Source organism: Bacillus rossius, chromosome 2 (assembly GCF_032445375.1).
Source record: "Bacillus rossius redtenbacheri isolate Brsri chromosome 2, Brsri_v3, whole genome shotgun sequence".
NCBI classification, from domain to species: Eukaryota; Metazoa; Arthropoda; class Insecta; order Phasmatodea; family Bacillidae; genus Bacillus; species Bacillus rossius.
In genome coordinates, this window is record NC_086331.1 from 95,115,750 (window position 1) to 95,134,391 (window position 18,642).

Below are 18,642 nucleotides of genomic sequence, written 5' to 3' on the forward strand. Positions count from 1 at the left end.
ATATTATTACACAGTTATTCATTTGCAAATCTGTGAACTTAATTTTGTAACAACATTGCCTAACTGCACAGACATGAAATAATTTATTTAATATCAAAAACATTAAACACATTCAACTACATAGTTATGAAAAGTTTCCAACAAAAAACGGATTTCGTTTTCTGAAACTAACTCCATTTACAACCTTGTATGCATGCAAGATAAACGGTTACTTTTTTTAGATGAATAAAAAGTAATTTTTTAACATCTCTGTAAATTAATATAGTTACTGCAACAAAAATTATACTTTTAAACTTAAATAACCAAGTAAACAACCCATTCATGAATAAAAAATTTATTGTTTAGGAATAACTGCTCAGTTGTCAGTGAAATAAATTGCAGAGATGCAAATATACTTGCATTCATTTACAAACTTTATTTTTTGGAAAAAGAAGATATCTGAAAAGTTATAAACTGTCATTACAGTGAGATAATGGAAACATTAGTTAGGTTATTACAATCCTGTGTTATATAATAACCCTTTAATTAGAACAACCAAGAAGCTACAGTTAAAATTAAAATTAAGCACTAATAAAAAAAACTTTGTCACCAATAGGGCTACCTGAAAGGTAAAAATTTTCTTTTTTATTTAAGCCCTGAACATATTAATTAGATTAGAAAGAAAGATTATTGATATTTCCTAACTTACAAATTCATACTTAGTTAATGCAATGCATATACATTGAAGTCAAGTTAACATACAACTTCAGTCATTGCTATATTCAAAATAATGATGAATCAATTCGTGATCACTTTGTTTATTTACTTATATAGTTTGAAACTTTTTTTTTTTAAGTCTGGTATGCCTAGAAAAAATTCTAGTAGTAACATGTCAGTCACAACAGTTTAACAATTAGATTTATAGGTGGAGGCAAAATTCCTGAACCCAAATTCATTAAATTTTTAAAACTGAATTTGTAAACCTATCATACTGCATCGCATGCTTTATAAAGTTCACACACTCCATAAATATGTAACATTTGTTAGTTACTGTGAGCACTTCCAGCAAAGAACTGTTGTAATAATAATTTAAATGTTTGAACTATATCATAAAATCAGAATGTTTAAAATAATAATTCTAACAAATATTCCCTTATGAATAAACATGAATATGAATATACAAGGCTAGATTTAAGAAATTATGATTTAAAACAACAGCACAGTACATTTAGTTCTATTAGTTATAACCACAACCTGAAATGTCTATTGCACACCTGCATATTCATATTTTTTTTTTCCTATGTCATCTTAGACAAAATTGAAAAAAAATTTGGGTTCAAAAAAAACTTAATTTTATATTTCTAGGATCTGAGAATTTGTGTATGTTTACATTCCAAAAGTTTACAGCAATAAATGTAATTGGTGCTAGAATTATGTACATTTGTAAAAGATTATAATGGCTGGAAATTATACAAAATTTTAAGAATGAAGCAATGAAACAAGCCAGAGAACTACTTGCCAGAGTTCCAAATCAAATAGTTATTTGTGAAGGAAGTGGCATAATTTCATTTCTCTGCAATATAAAAGGTTTTGAAAAGAAAGTTTAAAATAAAATAAAATCATAATTTATCAATTACAAGCTCACAATTATAAATGTGGTATAAAATGTTTTACTTTGTGATGAGGCATTGTTACAGTGAATACGTTCATTATTTACATCTCACCTCAAGAAATTTACACATATGAAAATATAGAAATTAATTATTTTTGGCTATTTATATATTTATAGACAGTATAAAAGCAGTATAAACATGTTGTGTATGACCCATGCAATTATAAAGTACCAATGAAAGATAACTAAGTGCAGTAGACTTCCGATTATTCAGGGTAATGACTGGCAAGGGGTCCACCGATAACTGAAAAAGAGGGTTACAGCAATGTTGAAAAAAAGTATAGTTAAAATCTTTTTATCCAGACTAACATAATTCATAAATGTACAGTTACCCAAGTACATCACGGCAGCTTTTTCGGCATGACTCACAATGAAAATTATTATAATACCCTGATACATATGCACAGTACATCATAGCTAATAGGTACTAAAGTGTTAGACATAATTTACAGAAACAGTTGCAGTACATATCACTAAAACATAGCCGTATTGTACGTCCCCATAAAAGTTACACAGCAGCAAAAGAAATCCTTCAATTAAGTCTGTTTTTTGGTTTCTTTTTCCTTCTTAAGAAAATTGGAAAGAATTCTCTGTAAAACCATTTTGTCCATTAGGAGGCTATCTTCATCCGTGTCCAGGTAGTAGAGAAGACCGTCGGCATAACTGTGCGTAAGAGTGTGTGACACTTTTACGGGCTGTTCACCTTCACTCTCACTTCCAGTTCCTCCCTCATTCTCTTCCTCCATCATTTTCTGAACGATGTCATAATCAGTTCGTACAACACAGCCAGGCTGGTTTACATCGCATTCAACCATTTCACAATATCTTGCTCACGTACTTGCTCACCACCTGATACATTATTAGCAATTTGTGCTAAATGTGTAGCTGAAATTACCATTTTGCCATTAGTGAAACCTACTAAATCATCGTCTTTATTTAGAATAATTGTTCTTCAGGATTTTACTCGCATTGATGGCTAAATTTGATCCCATGCTGCAGAAATTTTGTAAATAGCATTCAGAACCCTTAATTTTTCTAAAATTATTTTGAATCATTTTCATTGTTAATGGGTTTTTGGTAGGCCTGTGAGAATATTCGAATATTAGAATTTTCGAATAAGAATAAAAAACTATTCGTATTCGATTTGACCTTAAATACTTACACTTTGAAATAACGAATCTTCATTTCCTGATGAATATTTGGAATAGCATACTTCATGAATTTGTTGTATATAATGTTCACGGTTGAGGTTAAGTTATTAGTGCAATATAAATCCCCATTTATGATGTTTTAATGAGACTTCATAATCAAAAACATGATCAATAAGCGATGTTTTAAACATGCAACAAGTATTAAAGTTTTTTTTACTACTGTCTCGCTAAACAGTAATGGAACAATTGTGTGAATACTTCAAAAAAATGTAATATTTATTATTTAAAACTTGAAAACGAAAAATTATTTGTATTCATTTCTTCACACCAAATATCATGGTCACACTGTGTTAACAATGAAAACTCGTGAATAACTAGGGTTTAAGTATATGAATATAAGTTCATTTTATTTGTAAATACAGAAATAAAAAAAATATTCACTTTTTTTTTTAAATGGATTGTATTGTATTTCATGTTATTTTGCCATTCATGAAAATTTTCTTGATCAACATGTGGAATAGCAGGTTCTAGAAAATGAGGCAAATAGGAAATGAAATAAAAGGTTGGTTGGTAATGTTAAGATTGGTTAACAGAAGTTAGCTGCATAATTAAAAACACAATGTTTTATTTCATAGTTAAAATATTTCAACAAATATTGTTTGTCAATATAATTTTTTGTCCCCTTTACTCTTCATCCGAGTTAAAAGTGACAACTTCCGCACATCATAATAAATACAAATCTTTATTTAACTTCATCAACACATGTAAATTATCTGATGTATTAAACCCTTCATTAAGGAAAAACAATTCAAAATTAATAAAAACCTTTTCAATAAAAAAAAAGATAACGATAGGTTCTGAAGTAACAGTTCAAACTAAATAAAGAACTTTTTTGCAACTTTATTTTGGATTTCATTTGTTTCCAGACAAACTCTATCCTCACTTAACTGTATCATTTTCAAACATCAAAAAAAAAAGGAGGCGGTTAATCAGGAATTCCTATAACTGGAATTACAAAAATAAAAAAAAATTAATTAAAATTTACTTTAACGTACTAGTTCCAATGTAAACATAATGCTCATATCTTGAATTACAAGTCCTTACAATAAGCAGCTGAACTTTTTACGTGTGAGCCGGTACCAAAAATCATCACCGTTTATAAAGGCAATTCGGGTCGCAAAATTCAACACTACAATTTCAATAGTTTATCTGTCTAATTAATACACGCCAACCGACACCAGTATCCTGTGGGACGTAAATATTGATGAATGTTCTTGGCCACTTACTTGTAAAACTTCATTCCACCTCTTACCTGAGCACGTCTACAGCTCCGTTTTAAGGCTGATCAACATAAAAATGTATTGCATGCATAGCTACGTAAAACTCCTGCTGTGTAGGCATAGAAGTTTTCAATCACTCTATACATCACAGTTTCTTTTTCACACGTAAAGATTATGCATCTCGGCGCAAAGTAGCATAAACTCTTTTGTGGTTAATGCACCAAAATTATACTTCCTGGTGCCCGACACAACAGCCGGAACGCACCACACTGCGCGCGCTGAAGTCATCCGTTTCCCGGTCACGTCACGACGTCCTCTTACAGCACGCCCTCAGCTAAAGTCTTGTCTCAAATTTCTTACTCAGTGAGGAGGCCTAACATTTAAAGTCCATTTAAAATACATCCAGCAATATTAAGACTAAAATATTACAAAATAACAACATAAATATTATTCCCAATATTTTATATAAAATACAGCCTTACACTTGACTACTCATTTATTTGGACGAACTATAACCTTCTGGAAACCAAGGCCTTCTGCCTGTACATAACGGCCAAAAGGAATTCAAAAAGGGAGAAAAACACAAAACTTAAATTTAAAAAAATTACAAACCATCTTAGACAATAAAGCTACCAAATAAATTAATAAAAATAATACAAACATTTTTAAATAAAAATAATACAAACATTTTTAAAGACATAAAACCACCAAGGAAAGAAAATGGGGCAGAAATGCCACACTGTAGATAACTTAACCTAACCAACATTTCACTTTATATTATTTGTCTAATTTTCCAGAAGTTATTATATGATGTGAAAAAAGAATTCTTTCAATTTTACTATTCAAATTCAATATTTGTACTTGCGAATAATTTGGTATTCATATTTGTACTAGATTGAAACTGTAAAACTGATATTCGCACAGGCCTAGTTTTTGGAGCAAACTTGAACGATAGATTTGTTTCAAGGTAGAAATCACACCTTGATTCATAGGCTAGATTACTGCAGTGACATTTGGTGGCAAATATTTGATAAAAATTCCACCATTATCTAACACAAGCACTACTCTTTCTAGTAACCCTTCGCTTCTCAAAAATTAACTGACTTCTGAAACAAAAGGTTATCGAACAACTTCTTAAATATGACTCTATCCACCCATGCTCTCTTCTGGTTGAAATACTTTACTGGAATGTACAAGTCAGTTCTTGCAAGGTAAAATATTGAGGCTTTTTTGCCTTTCCTATGAAGAAATTTTTTTTAGCTTGTGTGTCCTCAAAGCATTTCAGCAAAACATAACTGTCAATCTTCCTTTCCTAGCCTTATGGCCTGGCACACACTGTTCACTCTTGTATGCTAGGGTTCGTGTAGAGAGACATTTCCAGTATAGCCCAGTTCCATCGGCATTGTAATTTGATATGGGATTAAATTCTCTCTTTCAATGAGTTCCTGAAACACACCGCAAAATGCATCTGCAGCTGTTTGATCCTGACTTAACTTTTCACCTTGGATACTAATTTCGCAAATTCCATGACAATTTTTGAATTTTGTTAGTCATCCAGAAGATTCATAAAAATTCCCTTCCAGACCCAGAATTTCAAAAAATAATTTTGCATGTATGCTGCAAATTATGCCTGACAGGGATCTCTAGAGCCCGTTGTTGATTAAACCATTCTTCTATGACCTTGTCCAGATCTTGATACATGTAATGCTTAATGGTTTTTTGTTTCTGCAAACCACTTGTAGTAGTCAGACATGGATGCAAAATTTAACAGCTCATCCTTTTTCTTTTGTAAATCAAGTACAGTTAGTTCCCCAATGCCATATTCTTGGGACAGCTGTTTTGTACTTCTTCCTTTCTTTAGCTGGTTGCTCATTTTTAATTTTTATTAAATGTCAAGTACCACTCGTTTGTATTTATCATTAGATATTACTGTCTGAAGATTACAACAGAAAACAATACCACGCTATGTGACTGCTGCCTTGAAACTAAGCAGGCCCATTATCGCATGCGTGTCACGGAACAGCTCCATGCCAGCGCCAACCTGAGCACGATTCACAAGGGCATGTGGAACACAAGCACACACGACTTACAGGGGTGCGTTTATAATTTACCCTAGCAGTTTCGAAGTTCATGATGCATACTAACTAACACTTACCAACTATGTATGTACTACTATTTTAGCAGAATTTTTCATCTTGAATCACAGCATAAAATGCTCTATCACATAAATTGATCACAAAATAAAATTAATAGTAAAAAGTTATTTTTGTGTTTAGGGTTTATGGAAGTGAAATATGGCATGGTTAACTCGTAAACCAAATAACCTGCATCCGGATAATCTGTAGTCTACTGTAACATGAAAAAAAAAAATCCCACCTGAAAAGGTCTTTGTGCTATGCACCAACAAAACCAAAATTAAATATTAAACAGTGTGGCAGAATGATGACAGAAAAATACTTTTTTAAACCATGCAAATAAACTGCATAACCGGATGATTTGAGAGCTGTCATTGAATATGCAAAGTTATGTTATCTGACAATATGGAGTACAAGTTATTCATAGTAAAAAATGTGCGACAAAGAAGCACAAAAGAAAAATCTATTGGTAAAATTTCAGAAGGTAATAGAAAGAGCTTCAAGACAAAACATGTCACCAGGTCAATGAAATTATATTAAATATAACAAGCAAAAATATTAAACCTGCCCAAGAAAATGGAACCTATTTCCAATGAAACAGCATGCATACTAAAGCAAAAGTGACAGCAAATGTTTTTGTAAAGGTGCTAACATTAACCAACTTTGTGTCCGTGATTTGACTGTACTAGACTGTATGGTGCTCAACAAACTGAGAGCTCGGTAGCATGACATCTGGTTAAATTAGTAAACATTACAAAAATAACTATGCCGAAGTTGGAAAATATAACACAAAACACCACCAACATGAAAATAGATTTTCTCAATGATTTAGCTGATCACACTATCCATAACTAGATGCTAACCAGCAGCTTCGCTCACATAATTTCTGGGTATTGCTGATATTTTGCAATTGTAAGAAAAGCATGTGTTTAATTCCAAACATTTTTACTAAAGTACACTGACGTGTCTCGCCATCACCTACATGTACCCTTCTCAGCTAGAACATATCCCTACCACAACAGGATAATGGAACATTAGAGAATGTTCCAAAAGATTCTGGATTTCTGTTTGCAGTTTCTAGAACATTCTAGAACTTTCTATAACATTCTGGAACAGGATATCTCTTTGATGGTAAAGAACTGTCTGGTACTTTCTATAACATTTCAGAACCTTCTATAATACTCTGGAACATTCTATAATACACAGAAACATTCTGGCACATCTAGGCCACTTCGGAACTCAATTCCCGGCTGCTTCACCGACTTCACATCAGAAGTCTTTTGTCACCCATATATTTGAACTTAACCACTGCAGTTACAAACCAATACCTTCTTCATGGATGGGGGATGGAGGGCTACCCTATCATATAATTCCCCCCACCCCCTCCTGGGACAGAGAGAGTGGGTTGCGGAGTTATAGTGGCACGCACTGACAAACCACGCTTACATTTATTATATATAGTAATTTGATTTAGAAGTAATGATAACTTATACAACAATCTTGAAAGCCAAAATAAATAAATCTAGGATTGGCACAGTAAATGAGAAAAAAAATTAAGTGCAAATTGATGGGATACCATATATCTAAAAAGAAAACACAAAAAAATTGGTAGTAAAATTAAATTATAACATTAATAAACCCATACACTGAATGATTAAAATTATTGCTACAGTCAAATAAACTACAGCAATATCTTTTCCAGGAAATAGGCCAATGCAGTTAATGAACTAGAAAACTAAGATGCTTTTGAAAAGTTATCTAATAAATTTGTGATTAAATTGTTGTGAGAAAGTTCTGGTGGCAGGAAGACTCCTGGTGTCCACGAGACAAAGTGCAGGTGGCTCATCTTCTCCTTCGGAAATCTTCTTAGAAATAGGAGCATGCATTTTTTGCGAAAATATCTAGAACTTGCTGTGTGTTAAAAAACCGAAACACAATCTTTGCTTCATGATTGGTTAAATTTACTACAGATGCACATCTATTGTCAGCAACAAATTGCATAAATTTTGATCCGAAGGAAACTCATCCTAAATGGCTTGACTAAAGAATGAAATGGCTTCTTTAGAAGATGGTCATTTAGTTTTGTTGGAAAAATATAAATACACCCCTCCATGATCATTCTGTCTTATATCATTAAATTCTTTGAATTCCATTAGAAATATGTATGCTTCATTTTAATTTATGGCTACTTAAAAAAGTAATTAATTATTGCAAAGTTTTCTTTTTTTCTTTTTGAAATATGTATCACTATCACTATTCAAGGTGAATTGTATTACATAATTTGTGTAACTAGTGGGTTAAAGGTTGCATCTGCATTGAGTCCAAAAGGATTTTAAAAGTTTAAAATCAAATGAATAATAATAACTGCATTACTTCAAAATCTCATACAAATCTCCATAGGAGATGAAATGTGGATAAAAAAAACCATAGTAAAAAAAACAGCACAGGTTAAAATAAAACAGAAATTAAAGTGTAAAAGTACAATTTTTGCTCAAAAACAGAATCCCATAATAAATAAGGTAGGTGCTGTAGTATCCAGAAGCATGAAAAGAGTAACGGGTTGGGTCTACTTGTAGCACTCCACAAAATGTTGAAAAAATTCAAAGGAGAAAGGCATCACAACTATGTATCACCAATCTGCCAGAAATGATGAGCTAGTTTAGAGTTTAGTACAAAATCCTCTCTATGGGTATGCAAACTATGATCACACACCAATGTCCAAAAGAGACAAAAGGGAGAGAACGCAACTCTTGCCAATCAACCAAAATGTTCCTTCGAGTTGCATTTAACAAATATATGATAAGACATAATTATGAACCCGTAAAATTGACACACAGTAAGAGTATAAACATGAACGGTATTTATGTTTACTCAGGATAGGTGAACACAATATTTGGTCATTTTACAGCTTCAGTCACTACGATGACTTAAATATGTATGCTTGTACCGTGGCATTCAGTATATATCCTGTTGGAGCTAATGCGGAAAATAATGGCGCAAATTTAGCACAGCTTTAAATGGTAGATTTATCGATGGCCCGATATCAGTAAACGAACAAAACTGAATTAAATAAGTAATTACAGTGCCTTTAGAAATTAGATTTTGGCAGATTTGAGAGTATTTGTGAAAACACAAGACAAATTTTAACAATGGTTCAAGAGTTTCGAGATACTTTTTTTTCTATAGCAACTGATCTTGAGTAAATGTGTTTTTTTTTTATTGTGTAGGCTTTAACAGTTAGGCACAAGTTACATTTGGTAAAGACACAACTTTAAAACAAATGTTTAATAATTAATTGGCTTTTAAAACCATACCCAGGACCATCAAAAGGGGAGTGGGGAGCCCTGGGACCCGGTCAACATTTCAAGACTTTTTAATGCATGAATTTACCCTAATAGCAGGATGAAAATTACAGATCTGGGAACCTTAAGTTATGTGATATGCTCATATCACGTTAGTCTTGGCCACGGTAGCTTTGTACAAGAAAATCTACCTGGAAGAAAGTTATGATAATAGATTACAAGGGGTAACAAATATATATATATATATATGATTTTTTTTTTCATCTTAGATGAGGAAGAGGTTTGGTCATGGGATCTGTAAGTTCCCAGGGGAGGCCCTCCTGACCATCCCGAGATCTATATACATGGGCTTGGTTATCGCTGATAAGGCAATGAAAAACGACGACGACACGTGGATGTTGCATGAGGGAAATGTTATTTTAAGATAATGATGGGACAGCTTCTGTTGCAGCAAGTAACTTATTTATTTACGCTCCTTGATTTGTCTCCGTGTTCATTCAGTTTTAGCGTGTTACAACGGGCACAGCGCACACATACAGTTGGCAAAGCATAATCATGTTATATATGTGTGTGTGTGTATTTTTTTCCTCAATCTGTCTCCAATTTGCTTGGGATATCAATTAAATGACATGAAACTACAAATATCTGAAATCTCACGCACGAGACAGTGATATGTATCATTGAACATATAGATAATAAGAAGGGTAGCTTAAATAATATTTATTACATGACATTAAATATACGTTGAGTCTAATTTTTTTTGAAGGTTAGAAATATGAGAGAATATTTCTTAAGCTCATTTATATGTGTCTGCAAAGAGCTTAACAAAAATGGTTAAATATAAATTTTGTGTTAATATTTATGCTCCAAAGTAGGTCTGCTTTGTTATTTAGCTAATTATTTTAAACAGCAATAAAAAGCTGAAGGTAGAGAATTGAGTATGTTCTCCACACTCAGGAAAGCGGGGTAGAAGATTTTCAATAAAAAAGCTTAAATGAAAACTCAAAAAAAAAAAAAAATAATTTTTTGTTGGATAGTTACAAAACATAAACTATTGTTCAGTTACATAATTTCGGTCTTAGTGACAATTATGTTAATTGGTTTTCTAGTTACTTTAAAAATGAACTTTTTTTGTATCTATCAACAACTCCAATTCTTCAAATTGTATAGCTAGTTCTGGAGTTCCTCAAGGTGGTACCTTGTCTCCTTTACTTTTTAACATATTTATTGATGACATTACTCAAATTCTGAATCATTCTTCTGGCACTCTATTCGCAGATGATCTAAAAATAAGTAGAAAAATTTTCTCTTTTAATGACTGTTTATTATTACAAACTGACATTAATGAAATTAATAACTGCTGTAAAGCAAATCTTGTGACCCTCAATAAAAGCAAAACAATAATAATATCCTTTACTAGAAAATACCTTCCTATCAAATATGATTATAAATTAGGCAACACCTTAATTCAGAAATCCTCTTCTCTCAAAGATTTAGGTATCATTCTAGATTCTAAATTGTTCTTTCACCAACATGTTGAACATTTAATTTCTAGTTCCCGAAGAACATTAGCTTTAATTAAATATGTCACATATTATGCTACAAAAACTGATTCTATCCTCTCTCTTTATTTAGCATTAATTAGGTCAAAACTAGAATACTGCTCAGTAATTCGGAACAACATCAATATGTACGATAATATTAAAATCAAAAACATACAGAAAAAATTAATAAATATTATTAATTCCTCTACCCAATCTGATATCTCTCTCAAGTCGAAGAGAATTACTTGACTCTATTTTCATTAAAAACTGTTATACTAACAAATTGAACTGTAAATATATACTTGACAACACCAGTTTAAGAGTAACTCCTTTTAATAGTCGTTTAACTTCCACTTTATGTACAGTTAACAGAAACAATGATCTTATCTTTAGGCTAATAACCAACTTTCATAAATTTGATAGACTTTAATTTTTTCCTTAGTTCTTTGATCATGTGTTTTTAGTTCTGTGTTGTCTAATTTGTAACATTTGAATTTTGTTTTATTGTCTTTGTTATGTGTGTTTTGTTTTTATATTGTATTGTTTTGTGTTTTTCATTTATGTTTATTTTTGTGAGTGTATTTGTGTCTAATTGTGTGCCTACCATTAAAGACTTTGTCCTGTTAGTTGGCATGTTACAATTATAAATAAATAAATAATTACGTATTTCGCAATGAGTGCCGATCGTAAATTTTCTAACTTTGATTGTGTAAAGTAGCTGCTTTTTGAAAAAAATGTGAATCAATCACAAAATACTTTTTGTGGCATCTACCATTACCACTATCTTATTTTCCCATGCAGTATTGTGATGTTATGACTTATGAGTATTGTTTTAACATGCAAACAATTATAATATTTGTAGTGGCTAACAAAACTGGAGTCACTGCTACAAATGTATCAATATAAAAAACACTCTAGGCTCTAGTAAAATATTAGATACGTTTTCATTCTTTTGTTGCCCTCGTCCATTTGAAACAAAATGGCAGATGGAGACAAAAAAAACCTAATGAAATTCATTTTATAGATTTTTAGATTATATGTCAATATTTTTCAAAGCTGTACCTTTCAATTTGTCAATAGATTTTGATTCCATTCTAGTATTAAATTTAATTAGTTTTCTTTAAAATGTTTCCAAAATTCTCATAAGCAATGATATTTTACGAACAAGACAGTGTTTTAATGTTTAGCAACAAAATTAGTTGTTTACTACCGAAATGTTGATATTTAAATTACAAGCAAGTTTTAATTGAAAGTGATTTGTCAGAAATGATAAAATTAAAAGTGATTAAAATAAAAACTAAATAAAATCAAATTACATGACTGTGCATGAGCATAATACAGCCTATTTTTTGTACAATAAAATCTGAGTTAACAACTATCAACAGGAAAATAAGCCACTTTATAAAAATGAAACAATAAAATTTTAACAGGTAATTTTCCCTTGAAAGTTTCACCCTATCAGTACCGATAAATATATTTATATTCAAAAATATTTATAAACGTGCAGAACAGCACCACTTTAAACTAACTCCGAATTCAAGTGCTATTTTTAAACATGTTTTTAATGAAATATTGATTTATTTTTAATTGTATGCAAAATATATTAAAATATGTACACTACTTCCATTGTAAATACTAACATTGTAAATTTTTATTTGTATGGCTCAAGTGTGCATGTTTCCAATTAAGCTGCTAGAACAATAATAACAAAGCCACACTATGCACGTGGGTTTAGAAACGCAACCCATTTCACAATATCTTTTACAATCAGTTAAATTGAAATAATTACATAACTAAATAATATTATTGTAAAAGAGTCTCTGCTTTTTTATAAGGATTTTATTGAAGGATTTATTATGTTTTGCCCTTGACACAGTTTTGGAATTGACCTAACAGACATCTAGTTCAGCAGTTGGATGCCTTCCTGTGGCCATTGTGTGCTGCACTCACCCCAGTCTCTCGAGATTATCACTTAAAAAGATGGATGCTCATCGCACTCTGAGGACTTCAACTTTTTCGTCACTAATCTGTTACATTCGCAGTTTGCCTAAGTATTTATAAATCTTTTTCATCTTTCCTCGAGGCTATTTCGGGTGGTAGACTGTTTAATTTACATATTTTATTCTCGTTTTGCTGAATTTTTTTTCTTCAACGATGATCAACTAACTTAGTCCACGAACTTGGTGTCCTGGACCTCATTGTATTCCAATTACATGCTGGTGTGTATTTCGAAGAGTTTTAATTTGTCGGTTAACTTAATTTCGTATGAGAGCTGTAGCCAATAAACCCAATCCTGCCAGTTAACATAGTAAGTGTATCTTTTGAATGGCCACGTGTTGATGCAGGAACTGCGGCATGTGGGATGCCTAAAGAGCCCAATGGCAAGCATCTTCCTTAAGCAGTAAGTAGCACGCCGACGCTTAGAGTAAGACAGGTCCTGTGGTCGGATGGATTGGGGGAAATTCAAGTATTGCACCCACAAGGGTCACATCATGTTACCTAGAGTCTTTGCCAGGTCCGCGTGTCCTTCCATGTGGTGGCATCCTATAGATGCTTGTCACAACCACCTCGATGACAACCCCCAAGACATCACTTCTTTTTGGAATTCCAATCGCAGTAAATAAATAAATGCACAACATACAAAAACCAGTATATTAAAAGTGTCATTGCAGTGTTTCATGCTGTATGCCTAAAAAAACAAGGATTAAAAAAAAATTGCTAGCAGCTTCAAGCAGCCACAGGGTACACCCACCCCTCGAAATAACGCTGTTCGTTTAGCACAGTTTTGAAGTGACGACACCAATAAATTAAGGAATGATTTGAAGAAGCGCAGTCATAGATTCGAAGTAACATTGTTATCTTTCACGTATATTTTTATTTCTGTGTGCGCACAATGGCAATGTTAAGCATTAAATCCATTGATATGAATTAATAATGTCACAAATCAACAAACAATATTTTGCTTTTTCCTTAATAGCTATTCGCTTCCTTCACTGTGTATTTATCTTTGACGACGCCTGTGTGTTCTGTGTTCAGCCAATTTATTTTACACCATCCCACATGTCAGCAGCATCTCTGGAGAGTAAAGATAGAAGCTTTCAGGACTAGTTTACCTCGTGCCTATTAAGGTGTGCTAGTAGCAAATCATGGCAGACATGCATATAGTAAACAACAGAGTCGGGAATTACGTTAACAGGTTACATAATATTTTAATCATAGAAAATTTCAAGTTTATTTTTTTTTTAGTTATTATTAGAACTGAAATGAATATCTTATATTATTAGCATTATTACTTTGTAACTCCAAAATGTTATCACCTACTTAGGAATGCTATGACTAAGATCTACTATGTAAACAATGGGAGAAGTGAATTTTTAAATTTAATTTTAGGTCGTTAAGTCTGAAAATGTCATTTAACATTTGTTTAAAAGTACATTAAATGTATTTAGACATATATTTTTACTGTAAATTAATGTCAACAGGAGCAGTGTCTTAATTAAAATAGTAGTCAGCAGGTACACTTACCTGATTGGAAAAACAAATATTTTAATTAACATACATCTTATGGGAAAAATGTATTTGATTAGCGCTGTTTTGATGGGCGCTCTGTTTTCCTGGAAAAAATTAGAGCATTACTTCGAGGGGCGGACGTATTATGTGCATTACAAGCAAGGTGCCGACATTGGCAAATATGAGAGAGATTACAAACATTGCAGCTTGTGTATCTCACAATGTTACTATACTACCAGCAGTTAGCTACAACAGTAAACCAAACTGTACAGATGGTATAGTCTCATTTCCCATAAAAAAATGCAAAGTATAGTTTTGGCTAAATGGTGCACAAATATCAGAGGCATAAACACAATGAACAGTGATGTTTTTATTACTGAAAATATTTGTAAGTTGAGTTATTTTCTCTGTGGCCGAAAATGGGAAAAACATGTCAATAGGAGGTGGAATTTACAAAAGTTAAGAAAATAATAACTAATAGAAAATGTGACAGCAATAAGTAAAATTTTTTTACTTAACATGTTTCACCTACTGTAAGAGTGGCCCCTGCGTATGGGTAACTGCTATAAATTGGGTCATAAAAATAAAACTTTTCCATGGTAAGGATAGCCCTCGAAAATGAATCACACCTATATCCGTCTAGAGTAGAGTAGGTACAAGTGAAGTCTTTGTTCCGTGTCTCAGCTAATTGATGCGTAAGAAATATGGCACTGGTGTTAACCTTGGAACCTTTTTTTGGTCTGCTTTCTGTGCTACTTTATTACTATGTAGAAGGGAGTGAGGCCAGCTCACTTTTCTCTGCCTCTCCCCTACTGATTTACGACCCCTCCTAAAAACGAAAGACAGCTGTGTATCCCTTCCCAGCTATATATGGTATTTTTTGAACCCAATCCTCTTCCAGAATAGAAAAAAAAAAAAGGCACAAGCTACCCTTTCTTGATAGTTTCTTTTATAAAACTAGCACCCACCTCAGGCACGTCAGTGAGACGTGCCCGAGCTGAAGAACTTAAAAAGCCGGGCTTTGAAGTGCGGCTTTCAAAGCATCATGGAATGTTGCATTTAAAAGCTGAGGAATCATACACAAAAGAAGATTAGAGAGAGAGAGAGAGAGAACTGTCACCCACTGCTACATGGCCACAAGCTCTCACTTAACGCACACACACAAACTCACTGGTTTATGTTTAGATTTCCCCTCCTCCAGCTTAATGCCAGTCAAGCAAGTCACCTCACTTGCCGGAGCCAGCTGCGGCTGGGCAACTGGTGCGGCGGTTGGGTAGACGAGCACTGGCACCAATCAAAGTGCTTTTTACACACTGCTGCAATATTTTACTAAACTATTTATACTTACTCATAACACACTTGTTAAAAACCAAAACAGGAGTGTTATTTACACACATACTAAAGACACACTGCAATTATAATTATTATTTTTTTTACCCAAAGTTATATTTTTGCATAAGAATCACACTACACTTTTTTTAATCTAAAAATCGGCATAAAATATGCGACACATACGCGGGTAAATACGGTCATTCAAAATAATAGCATACAATAGGAAAGTAGGTTCAATTTAATGTGTAATGGTGATTTGGTGTCTTGAGCTGGTAATGTCAAAGATAAGTCTGGATACATATTCCCACATAAGATTTCACTCACATAATAACCAATTGGCCAACAGGACTTTCTTAATAATTGAGTTATTAAAAAAAAGCTTTCAAATAACTGGTTTCAAAGAGCCAACCAAATGTTTATGAGCAGATAACAACAACACTGCACTAAGCCAGGTGAGAAAGCCAAAGGTGTGAAGTATGACTGTGAAGTAAAAATAAGAGGTGGCGCAGCAATGTACATCTGGAATGACTTCAACGCTAATATTTTTAAATCTCCTAGTCAGTACTCACAAAATATGAAATATTTATTTTTAGATATAATTGTAAGCAAAAGTAAAATTCTGCTGGTCGTAGTGTATAAACCTCATGTGGTTGATATCAAATATTTTTAAAAAAATCTATCAATCACTCTAACACACAATTGTTATAGGTGATTTTAACACTAATGTGTTATCAAATTTCACTGAAGTAAATAAGTTTTGAAACATGGTCGATTCCTACAATATGTCTATTTTCCCTCTCAGTGCTGCCCTCCACATGGCCACATTGCATACCTCCTTAGATATAATCACCACCACTGACACTGATACAGTAAGTAGTATGTCATGTAAAGTCCCGGCTCCTGTAATGTTTTGTCATGACTAAAATTTATGCTAAAGTAAAGTTTTTCTGTAATACCTTAAACAATTTGCTTAGAAAAATGTTACTTTTAAACGCGGCGAATAATTCGCCCTCCTTCCCCCTGAATGATCGCAGCTATCCTGGCGTTCATGTCATGAAGAGATGCCACATACAGAGAGTACAAGAGATCTTTATTGAATAATATTAACTTAGCGGAACAACCCTTTGAAACATACCATTTAATGAGAAATTAGTATACTCAAGAGGTCTGCAAAGTAAAATTGACTCATGTACTTTCAGTAAACTCTCATGTCCTCGCCTGCCAAGCTCAGGAGAAATTTACGAAGATTAGAGTAAGTAAAAAAAAGAGACCATAACAATTGATGATGTTAATACTGACGACTTAAACTTGCAATTCCTGAATAATATTCCACGTATAGCTGTGTCATTAATGTCTTCTTAAGCACTAAAAGGCAATGGAAATGTCATATTTTGTAAACTTTTAACCAAGATAACCTATTTGTAATATGGGGACATGCTGATACTTAGTCAATACAACATCAAAGATCCAAAAGAAATCTAAGCATTATGAATTTATATCTTCTCTCAAACAGGTTAAGTTTAAAGATATCTATAAAGCAGTCTACCTTGTAAAAAGCAATGCTGTAGGTGTAGATAATTTGCCTATTGGAGTAGTGAAACAATTGCCTACATATTTACTCATTCCCCTCCGATATATTTTCAGTTGGGTCGAGTTCTTGAAAATCAGTTGAGCTCGAATAATTGCAAAAATTTTAGATTTTCATTGTATGTTCCCTGCGTTTATGTAAATTAATCGAAACATTATATTTAAGTTCATAAATGTCTTCAACAAATGAGTCATGTGTGTCATTTGTGTGTAACATATAACTACAAATTATAACTATTTATAATTTCTTTTAAAATTGAGTATTTCATTCCCACTACATTATGGAAAACTCAGTAGATGTAAAGGCCTTTTTAATCAAGAAAAATTGTGAGGTTAAGTGAATTGAATATAAGAAAATATTGATAACAACTTAAACAATGTTTTTCTCATTTTAAATGACTTTAACCTTACAATTTCCCAAGAAGGTAATTCTGAAGGACAGCGCCTTTTGTAGAAAAAAAAATACAAAGTTCTCTTTTGAAATTTCTTAACATGTTTTCGAAGTGTGTGTTGTGATACGTAAAGTAGTCAGTTTACTAGTAGTTCACCTTTTGAAAGAGTAGTTAGGTTAGGTACATTACAAAATGTGAGAATGGTTGGCTGTGTTAGCTATAAAAAAAATATACAACTTTTTGAATGATTTGTTAGGTTAGTATAGCTACATAAAAAAAAAAAAAACTGAAAAATTATTTGAAGGTTGGCTATATTAAAATTACATAAAATAGTAATAGGTGAGATTAAAATAGCTGCCTTATAAATAAATGTCACAGTATTCTTAATGTAACTATTCCAACCTTACCGATTTATCACAATTTCACACTATTTTTTCATGTACCTAACCTCATAACTCATTAAAATGGTGAACCACTTATTAACTAATTAAAGTAACACATCATCCTCTCAGAGGAGGACTCAAAAACTTGTCATTTATATTTTTGAATTAACAATGGTTTTTCTTCAGGATTACCTCTCTAAACTTCATAGCCCTCCTGACTATATAACGTTTTTTTTCCTTAAGAAACCTGTTGATTTTAAAATCATTGCCATTTGCAGCATAATATAGCAACATTTGTTTAAAATATACATTTTTTTAATATTCTCTTATATTAAAAAAAAATCTTCTCAAGTATTTGATTAATGTCATTAAATT

At 32.3% G+C, this 18,642-nt stretch overlaps 1 protein-coding gene across 4 annotated transcripts in view; it reads right to left on the reverse strand.

Annotated features, from left to right (window-relative positions):
- The window catches only part of LOC134529485 (CTTNBP2 N-terminal-like protein), a 173,204-nt gene that overhangs the window by 29,904 nt on the left and 124,658 nt on the right, over positions 1-18,642 (reverse strand). Inside the window, exon 11 of one of the 4 annotated variants that reach the window (XM_063363623.1) lies at positions 5-15,857. The exons of the other annotated variants lie outside the window; for them this stretch is intronic. Within the exon in view, the coding sequence (XP_063219693.1) occupies positions 15,795-15,857 (63 nt within the window). The 3' untranslated portion in view covers positions 5-15,794. Of the gene's footprint in view, positions 1-4; positions 15,858-18,642 lie in introns of those variants that run through there. 4 annotated transcript variants of the gene reach the window in all.